Genomic DNA, 10851 nt, shown 5'->3' on the forward strand with positions numbered 1-10851 from the left:
CGAGAGAAGGGAACACAAACGGGAGTGGGGGAGGGAGAAGCAGGCTCCCCACTGAGCAGGGAGCCTGATGCGGGGCTCGATCCCAGGACCCTGGGATCATGACCTGAGCTAAAGGCAGACACTTAACGACTGAGCCATCCAGGCGCCCCTTTGCAAAGAACTATTCTAATTGTATAGTATGCTTAATTTGTTCAGTGACTTCACTGAAGGCACTAATACACAAAGAAGCTAACTGTGAGAATAGAATACAATGAATGAATTTAAAATGGGGGTTATGGGCTTCTTACGAATTCTAGTTTTTCTTGAATCTTATACCATTCCTGTGAATTCAAATAGTAATTTTTTTAATCAACCCTGTAAATTTAGTATGAGTATTTTTTCCTTTATAAGTTTAATTTTATCCTTTTAACTTAATGGATAAAAGAGAATTAATGGACTAAAATTGATTATCCTTTACTTTATCCTTTTGTTTTTTCTTAACTAAAAAAATCTTGAGTTTTAAGAATGTGGTATTCTACTGTTAGGGAATTATGTATCCAAAAATTGTCTCTATCTTGAGTGATTTATCGTATAGGTGTGGTAAGACTTGCTTTAAAGAGCCGTTTTTGTTTTTTGGTTTTTTTAAGATTTATTTATTTAGGGAGTGAGTGGGGGGAGGGGCTGAGGGAGAGGGAGAGAGAGAATCTCAGATAGACTCTGCTAAGTGTGGAGCCTGGCGGAGGGCTCGATCTCACAACCCAGAGATCATGACCTGAGCCGAAATCAAGAGTCAGATGCTTAACCGACTGAGCCAACCAGGCGTCCCTGAAGAGCCGTTTTTGTATATTAATTTAGAAATTAGTCTTTTTTTTTATTGGACTAAAAGAAGAATGTGGAAGATTAATAGGATAAAGGATCAACAATTTTGTTAATATTTTTTATTTTTTATTCTTTATTTTTCAACTTGTTTTACTTCAGGTGAACTACAGAAAGCCATTGACTTGTTCACAGATGCCATCAAACTGAATCCTCGCTTGGCCATTCTGTATGCCAAGAGAGCCAGGTGAGAACTGTAAACAAAAAAGAATCCCCTAGTGAAGAATTTCTGCTCATTTATTTAAATAGAATTGCTTCTGTGGTGATCCCAAAGGTGTTATTGTTTGAAATGAATACTTTTTAATATCACACTTATTTTTTTAGTGTCTTCATCAAATTACAGAAGCCAAATGCTGCCATTCGAGACTGTGACAGAGCTATTGAAATAAATCCTGATTCAGCTCAGCCTTATAAGTGGCGAGGGAAAGCACACAGGTAAACAATAGAATTTCATTATTTTCAGAACTTCTGAATTTTAAATCTGATGTTTTAATATGCTTTGAAAAAAATGAAATTGCTTAAGGATTTAATTTCAAAGTAATATGTGCTTAATTTGAAGAATTGAGAGAGTATAAGGAACAAGTAAGAAAATACAAATAAGAAAATAAAAATTCTTTTTATTCCTTCAAAGAAAACCACTATTTAACAGCTTTTGACTACATATAGCCAAATTTAAGGTAAGGATCAAAATTATTTCTAAAAAGAGCATAACCTTACAAATTTTCTCTTAGTTTTAGATTTATTTTTGTGTAACCTACCATTAAACTAGTATAGTACAGAAGAAGGAATTCTTTATTTTCAAACTACTTGAGTTGCTGCTAAGTCACCTGAAAAATCAGAAAAAGGAGACAATAAAGAGGTGAATATATCTTAGGTTAGTCATCATTCCTGGAAGTGAAACTTAATGTTACAAGTGGGTGTTGGTAACTTGAGGATGAGCTGTCCAATGACACTCACGTGTTACATGGATTGGAAAGGTGTACTCCAAGTACGGGTGGAAATGAAGATGGATATGCTTGGGATAACTGTATTAGGTTACTCAAAAGAAGGAGCTCTAGTGATTATGAAGTCACAAGTCAAAGATAGAGGTGACAGATTAGCATAAGATATACTAATGCTCTGGGGGTCATAAAGCTCATGAGCATTGATGTGTGACCCCAGTAGTCTTTGAGCATTTCTTCTGTTGTTGTTTTTTTAATTAATTAATTAGCCTTCTGGTAAAAGATAGCATGAGCTCATCTTGTGTTTTGATTGTCCCAGACTCAGAATTAACCATTTCTCAAAGAAACCAGGGTTCATTTTTGTGAGCATTATATTTACAGAAACTAAAGTTTGACCATTAAATGTGTTCATTGCCTGTGGAATATCATTACTTCTGTCATTTCAATGAACAGAGTTAGAAAAGACATTTTTTATTTTTTTTAAAGATTTTATTGAGAGAGAAAGTGAGCAAGCAGGGGCTGTAGGGCAGAGGGAGAGGGAGAAGCAGACTCCCCGCTGAGCGGGGAGCCTGACGTAGGGCTCCATCTTAGGACCCCAGGATCATGACCTGAGCCAAAGGCAGACCTTAACTGACTGAGCCACCCAGGTGCCTCAGAAAAAAACATTTTTTAAATAATTATTTTAAGGGGAAAAGTTACGGAATCTTGAGCTTATACTGATATTTTCAAAAAATTCAATATTAACGTTTTCCCTTTTGTTTTGCATTTTTAACACTATTCTCCTAGACTCAAAATCTTTATGCATTTTTTTTTTTTTTTAAGATTTTAGTTACAATTTATTTGACAGAGAGACAGCGAGAGAGGGAAACAAGCAGGAGGAGTGGGAGAGGTAGAAGCAGGCTTCCCGCTGAGCAGGGAGCTCGACATGGCGCTCGATCCCAGGACCCTGCGATCACGACCCGAGCCGAAGGCAGATGCTTAACCAACTGAGCCACCCAGGCACCCTATCCATAATATATTTACTTGTGTTATTCTGTGATAACATAAAATTGTTTTACAATCCTATCACAATAATATTCTAAGTAAAGTTGAATGTTTTTATGTTTGTTGCGGCTTTTATCCTTAGAATATATCCCACTTAAGATACACAGTCAAAATACTGTTTTAAAAGTTATGTGACTTTTGGGGTGCCTGGATGGCTCAGTCAGTTAAACGTCCCAAGTCTTTATTTCTTTTTCTTTTTCTTTTTTTTTAAGATTTTTCTTTATTTGTCAGAGAGAGAGAACAGGCTAGGAGAAGCGGCAGGCAGAGGGAGAAGCAGACTCCCCACTGAGCAGGGAGCTTGATGTGGGGCTCAGTCCCAGGACCCTGGGATCATGACCTGAGCTGAAGGCAGACGCTCAACTGACTGAGCCACGCAGGCGTTCCAAGCGTTCCCAAGTCTTGATTTTGGCTCGGTCATGATTTCACAGTCGTGGGATTGAGCCCCGTGGAGTCTGCTTGGGATTCTCTCTCTCGCCCTCTGCCCTTCCCCCTGCTCTCCCACGTGCACTCTCTCTCAATAAATAAATAGGTAAGTCTGTATATGTATGTATATGTATAGGTTACCTTTTTTTCTATATGCTGTGTGCTCAGTGTGGTAAACAGCGTTTTTTGTCCTTCCTTTTTTTCCTGTTTGTATTCAAGTTTAGGGATTGCTTTATTTCTGTCTTTTCTGGTTTAATTTTCTTCTTTACGTATGTAGAACGTTTGCATGTTTAAAGAGTCAAAACTGAGTTGACACGTATACCCAGAGAAGTCTAATTTCCATTGCTATTCCCTCTACTCCATTCTTATCTTCTTCCACCAACCTTTAGTTTCTGATTTATCGCTTCTCTTCTTTCAATAAAATGTGCACACATGTATTGTTTTCTCTTCCACCTTATAGCATGCTAAGTGTACGTTATGTTAATCCTGTTTTTAAGGAGTTGAAATTGTTGAATGAGCTTGAAAATTGTAGTTCTACATAATTTTTAGAAATTTTATATTTTGAATTAAAAAAGTAATTTTTTAAAGTTTTTAAACAGGTTTTAGAAAACACCTTTATAGTTGCCAAGGAGGAAATTAAACTCCCATGTTTTTATAGAGTAGAACGTACTAATTGAATTGGTTCATGAAAATTTATAGTTCAGATATTTAACTTTAAACCTCTTCTGTAACACTCCCTTTTTTTAATAAGAAAGACACCACCACATTCGTGGGTATGTATAAAAGGCCCCTAAAATGAATTTAATCTGTTTCAGACTTCTGGGCCATTGGGAAGAAGCAGCACATGATCTTGCCCTTGCTTGTAAACTGGATTACGATGAAGATGCTAGCGCAATGCTGAAAGAAGTTCAACCGAGGGTATGTTCAAGTAGGGAGAGGGAATGTCATCACTGTGATGCTCTTTGGCTCTAGTACTTAGCCCCTGGCAGTAATTTACCTGGAAAACAGATACAAAGAAAGAAACGTTTGGATATTCCCATCTGTAATTACTGATGTTGGTGTTCAAGTCAGGAAATGTCAGTAGTTTGTCATGCCTTTATTTCTCATGCTGCATTACAGCAAGCTCTGTTACTTTGTTGTTCGTAAGCCTACAGTAGAGTTGTAACCAGAAAGTTAGAAATGGAAAAGGGGGTATCAAGTTCACAGCAAGGAAAGAAATAGAAAATCTATAAAATGTGACCCGAGGTTGTGCCTGGTCTGTCCTTGTTTATCGTAGGTATATGCAGCCACTGTATAAAGCATGAGGGCCTTGTGGAAGTTAGCAGGTTTCATCCTTTTAAAAATGATAATACTGACTCCAAAAGCCAGAATATTTTTTAAGGTAATTGTTAAAATAATTTTAATGCATTATTTACATGGTAAATTCCTCAGCTTTGTGGGATGTTACGTTACCAAGAATTTATTCCCAAAGGTTATAAGGAAATTTTATTGAATTTAACTTATCTATAGTCAGAGACTTTTTGATTTTTTTCTCTCATAACAGGGCTAACTCCAAGGTTATGGTGAGAGAGTCTAGAACATGAGATTCTTAAAAAATAATGATAAACAAGCTGAAGTAACAATTGAGTATCACTCTCTTACATTTACTCTATTTTCTGAATAATAGATTCCAAATATTTGGCTCAGGCTATGTGCTAGTACCTGAAACATATATTTTCTCTTAATGTTTATAGCATTCTATAAGACTTAAGTATTTCTCTTCCCCGCCCCCCTCATTTTATGGATGAGAAAACTTCAGTGTGGTTAGGCTGTGGCAAATAACTGGTGTGTGCTTCCCAATCTCTCCCTTCCCTTGGCCAGTATCAGGCAAGAGTTGTGCAATTTGAAAACTTGTCATCCTTGTACTAGTTACTTTTTTGAAATTTGTAACACTTCTAACTTCACTTCTCAGCCTCTTTCCTTTATTTCACAGTGGACTTGTTAAAGTGTGAGTTATGTAAGGTCTTTTTCTAGGAGGTAAATCTGTCATTATTCAGAACTGTTTGTTGAATTTAACACCTCTCCACACAAAAAAATGATTCTTTAACAAAACTGGTGATTTGGGTTGCCCTTATTCAGCTTTTAAAGAAAACATTTTTTCTGTGGCTTTTTTTCCCCTAGGCCCAGAAAATTGCTGAACATCGGAGAAAGTATGAGCGAAAACGTGAAGAGCGAGAGATCAAAGAAAGAATAGAAAGGGTTAAGAAGGCTCGGGAAGAACATGAGAGAGCCCAGAGGGTAAAGTTTCTGTAGCTAAACCATTAAAGGGAAATAAAGTAGATTAGAGCTTGAGGATATCATTCTAATTCCCTGGCTCTTACTTAATGCTGGCCTCGTTCTGTAGGGTAATGATACTGCTTAAAAGAGTTTCTTTCCCTTCATTATCTCCAATTTGTAGGGATTTTTTTTTCTTAAATTCCTAAGCGAGCTTATATATCACCTGTTTATATTCTTGTGTGTGTCCTCCTAAAATTGGGAGGTTGTTTTGGTCAGGTAATTAGAACTTGTCAGTATTACTTGTTTCCTTGTGGATGCTTGCCCTGATTTGTTGTTTTTTGATTCCTCTTGTTCGAATAGTGGATTCATAGCTATTTAAAGTAGACTAGCTATTTTTTATTTTTAGTCACAAAGTCATAAAATTTAGAAAAAAGTTATTCATAATTCATCTACAATATTGTTGCTGTTCCTAAGATTTCTCGTTTTTTCCTATATTCGCTTTTTGCATTTTGATGCTATCAGTTTTCGTTTAGTTATTTCCAATATTGTTGAAGTAAAAGGACATAAAGCTATATTATAATTGTATAGCATTACTTCGTAACTTTGTCATTTAATATTAAATATTAATACTTAACAAAATTAATAAAACTATAATTATATCAAATGAATTTAGTAAGATTTAATAAAGTTAATATTAAATGCTTTTAAAGCATCATGCTTGGTTTTTAGGATTATAGTTACTGTATTCAAAAGTGATTTTTACATTTATATATCCTTGATGACTTTATCCCTGGTTATGAGGGAAATTCATTTTCTTTTACTTTGTTTGCTGAATAACCAATTGGTAAACCCTGGTTGTATTTGTTAAGTTATGTAGAGAAAGTATGGAAAAGATGAACTTGGGAAACAGAAGTTATTGGCAGTCTTCGTAATCTAACCATGTGCTTTCATTTTGGAGTTTTAACATCGTTAAGAATTTATACTTTGCGGGGCGCCTGGGTGGCTCGGTTGGGCAACTGCTTTTGCCTCAGGTCATGATCCTGGGATTGAGTCCCACGTTGGGCTCCCAGCTCGGCACGGGGAGCCTGCTTCGCCCTCTGACCCTCTCCCCTCTCATGCTGTTTCTCTCTCTCTCAAATAAATAAAATAAAATAAAATTTATACTTTGCATAAGCATAGACAGACATCAGTACTGTATATTGCTTTCCATGTGTTGTTTTTTTTCCTGCCCCAAGTAGAAGTAAAACACTACTTGACATCATTACCAAAAGTAATGCTCATTGACAACCTAGCTGGAAAATTTTGAAAGGGGATTTGGGGTGTGTGTCTTTTAGTTCAGTATTGCCATTTGAAACTCGTCATTCTCTTAAGTCCTCTGACTAGCTGATTTTACAGTTTTTTTCATGGTTTTGCATGGGTAGGGTACGGGTGGACAGTAGACTCCCCACCAGCACCACCACTATATGATTTATTTCTTTGTATTAAAGGAAGAAGAAGCCAGACGACAATCAGGAGCTCAGTATGGCTCTTTCCCAGGTATTTTTAAAGAAAATTTAAAACTATTAGGATTGTAAATAATTGGAGAATATTCTGATTTGGGGGCTCAAATATGTCTATTATATTTAGTACTATTAGTCCCTGGAAATATCGAAAAGCCTTTAGAATGTAAGCCTCTAGAAATTTTCATTCTCCTTTAAAAATTGTATGTTAGTAGAAATATAGTATATTATTTTCCTCACACTTTGAGCAATATACTTTTTTATAATAGCTAACATTTAGTGAGGTCTGAGCATTGTACTTTTCTAAGAGACTGTGAATTGATTATGATGTATTTTAAGTGTTTCTAAATTAGAACTTTAAATTGAAACAAATAATGTTAGAGAATGAGAAAATATGACCAAGATGATTTATTAGACTTTTTAATTTTGTAATTCCAAGGGATTTAGCTTTCTCTTTAAGGGTAAGGTTAGTTTTCTTTTTTTAACAGTTTTATTATTAGGAAAAAATAAATGCAGAATGTAGCAAAGTTGATTTACAGCCTTATTTTTTAAGAAAAAATTTGAAGATAAAATTATGTCCTGTTACATCCTTTTAGAATGTTTAGATTGCTTTGTGTTTAATAGCCCCCTTGTTCTTTGCATATGCACGTGTGAGTGTGTGTGTGATTTTCATCAGAAGGAAATAGTCTACTATCAGACTACTTGAGAATATGGTTGGTGTCTAAGCAGTTATTTCATTTATTCTTGCAGGTGGCTTTCCTGGGGGAATGCCTGGTAATTTTCCTGGAGGAATGCCTGGAATGGCAGGGGGGATGCCTGGAATGGCAGGAATGCCTGGGCTCAATGAAATTCTTAGTGATCCAGAGGTTCTCGCAGCCATGCAGGTAAGTCTTGGAAGAACAAAGTTGGGCTTTGTATCACTAAGGCATTTCTTTCATTAATTCTTTGTAGAGACAAAGGTTACTCTGTTAGCTATGTTTTACTTATCTGAATTACCAAATAGCTAATGATGCAGTTAGACCATTTTTTTTTTTTTTTCAGAATGAGTAGCTTAAGTTATTAAAAATTGGTTTATAGGAAATACTCTGTAATAGTTTGATTACATCCAGTTGTCCTTTTCTTTTTTTATGTTCCAAGTTTTTATTTAAATTCTAGTTAGTTAACATATAGTGTAATATTAGTTTCAGGAGTAGAATTTTGTGATTCAGTTGTCCTTTTTATCAAAATTGTGTATGCTTTTTTTCATTATCTAGTTAAAGTGACATAATTGGCATTTGACTTTGAAGTGCACGTTAGTAATATTTATACTTCAGGGACTTGTCCAGACCCCATTTAACTGGGCTGTGACAAAATCATCAGTCTAAATAAACACCTAGGATTTCGACTCATAAACTTGTTAAACCACAGAACTCTTTTTTAAATACTAAAAAAACCCCACCACCTTTCTTTGCAGGATCCAGAAGTTATGGTGGCCTTCCAGGATGTGGCCCAGAACCCAGCGAATATGTCAAAATATCAGAGCAATCCAAAGGTTATGAATCTCATCAGTAAATTGTCATCCAAATTTGGAGGTCAAGCATAATAATGCCCTTCTGACAAATAAAGCCCTTGCTGAAGGAAAAGCAACGATCACCTAATGGATGTCGCAATAATACAAACCAGTGTACCTCTGACCTTCTCATGAAGAAAGCTGGGGTGCTGTGAAGAGAATCCCTACCCCTCTGCCCCACATGCAACTGAAATATTCTATAGTGGTTTGCCATTAGGGTAGTCATTCAGATAATGTTTTCCTACTAGGAATTACAAACTTTAAACACTTTTAAACCTTAAAAATATTTAAAAACATATTAAAAGGGTGTGTTAGTCCCTACATTTTTCTTTACTAATCATTTCAGTTTTTTTCCTTTGGATTAATTGGGCAAGAAAGATACTTCAGTGTGGAAGATTTATTGCTCAGTTTGAGTGAAATAAAGGTTTATTAGTGGGAGGCAAATATAACATTTAAATAGATGAAGTTTGAGTTGGAGATATGGTTTCTGAGGCATTTTGACTTGTCTTCTTAAATGCTTTATTTTTTAAACACAGTTTATTTGGATAAAACCATTGGGACCACCAGTATTGCAGTAGGACCTGGGTAGGGACCGGAATTGCTTGGCAGGGCAGCAGCAACCTTACTCCTTTTATATAGTGTGCACCCTTGTGCAGATGCATTTAAATCTTACACTGTGGTGAAGGGATGATTTTTATAATGCTGCAGTAGAATTGGACTACTTAGCTGTGTTCTTGTCTGATATAGAAAATAAATGTTTGCATTATTTCCACATAGGGGAAATAAGGGAATACTTTTCTTTTTATATTTCTGTGTTTAGAGTGACCTTCCTGGTCAGAAAATACCCATCTCTTTGTGTGCTTTCTACTTGTTTTCACTTGCCCCCCCCCCCCATTCTTCTTGGGCTAAAGATAGTCCTTTTTCACTGGCTTCATCACTACTGTATCATTCACAGCATAATTGTGCAAGTATATGTCATGCTGGGTTTAATATGTAATATAGTGATTATGTAAGGTAATACCCATAACAGCTGTAGTTTCTTACTTGGCCAAGCGATTTCATATTTAAATTATAGGTTTCTACTTTGGTGAAATCTTACCATGTCAAAAGATGTTGGAAGGAGGGATTCCCTTTGGTGTTCAGTTTTCTACTTGGGAAATACTGTTGCAGTTGGAGTTTATCTTACATTATTCATCTTCGTAGTTTGGAGAGTATGAGGTTTGAATTCATTGATATACATAGAGGGGAACCAAACTTCTTGATCCAACATGAATTATAAAATTGATGAGATCCATGGTTCTTCATTTCGGGGTTGATGAGTTGTGCTCCTGTTTAGTTCCTAAATACTGCACCATATCCCCCACCTCTCCTTTTTCTCCCTCCTTCTCCTCCAAGGATAAAGAAATGATAGATTTTCTGTTGTACATTCAACTCTTAACATTAATAATTAAGACTAAGTCCAGGCACTGTAACAGGAATTGCTAGGGTTCTGCCTGTCTTTCAATTTAAAGTGCTGGTGTTTAAAAACCGTTTCAAGGGTAGGGATGAGACCCTCTGTACTTTGCTTATTTTGAAGAATCAGTGGTAGGAGCAGTGAAAAAAATTCCATGGAATACATTTTTGAAGTAGCACATTTCTGAAGTCATAAGTTGATTCAGGTTCTAACCCTTTGCTGTACACAAGCAGATAGAAATGCATCTGTTTTATGAGTGAGAAGAGGCTGTATGCTAACTCAGCATGCTTTTTAAACCCTTTAAAAATACTCAGCATATAAACTTGCGTTTGAGCTTGCCAGTGGTTTTTTTTGTTGTTGTTAATGTGTGTTCTCTCTCAGATTTTCTAATGTGTGCTGTGAATAACTCAAGAAGACCAGTTCCTTTTGGGTTCCTTATTTGATTTACTTAATTATATATTAAGTACGTTCTAACATTGCAAATATTACCATAAGTGGGTAAAAGTAAAATTGGTCTTCTGAAAATGTGTCCTGTGCTTTTAAGTTCCACAAATACAAAGTACATTCATTTTCATAGAAACTCAGTATCATTTCTAAACCAGAAGTGGTTTTTCTTGTGCTAACAATGATATAAGAAGGAAAAGTAAAGGAGTTTTTTTCTGCTTAAAAATATATAGTTATTTGATTTCTAGCTACATTAAAAATAAAGTATGGTTTCAAACTGGATATTGATCCCCCCACTTTTTTTTCCCCAGCACATGTTCTGTTTCTTTTAGGTCTTTAGCACTCAAGTTATTTCCTGGACATAGTAGTCTTCAGTTTTATAAAGTG

The 10851-nt window shown here is 35.7% G+C and overlaps 1 protein-coding gene across 2 annotated transcripts in view; it reads left to right on the plus strand.

The window, feature by feature from the left end:
* Positions 1-10545, plus strand: part of ST13 (ST13 Hsp70 interacting protein) — a 55360-nt gene extending 44815 nt beyond the window's left edge. Inside the window, exons 6-12 of one of the 2 annotated variants that reach the window (XM_034987445.1) lie at positions 958-1042; positions 1180-1290; positions 4079-4181; positions 5424-5540; positions 7007-7055; positions 7769-7902; positions 8472-8691. In XM_034987445.1, coding sequence (XP_034843336.1) covers positions 958-1042; positions 1180-1290; positions 4079-4181; positions 5424-5540; positions 7007-7055; positions 7769-7902; positions 8472-8600 — 728 coding nt within the window. In that variant the 3' untranslated portion in view covers positions 8601-8691. Of the gene's footprint in view, positions 1-957; positions 1043-1179; positions 1291-4078; positions 4182-5423; positions 5541-7006; positions 7056-7768; positions 7903-8471 lie in introns of both variants that reach the window. The other variant, XM_034987444.1, reaches the window with a different exon arrangement.
* Positions 10546-10851: the final 306 nt, after the last annotated feature.

This window comes from Mirounga leonina, unplaced genomic scaffold, assembly GCF_011800145.1.
Source record: "Mirounga leonina isolate KUSES-001 unplaced genomic scaffold, KU_Mleo_1.0 Mir_418, whole genome shotgun sequence".
In the NCBI taxonomy this organism is placed as follows: Eukaryota; Metazoa; Chordata; class Mammalia; order Carnivora; family Phocidae; genus Mirounga; species Mirounga leonina.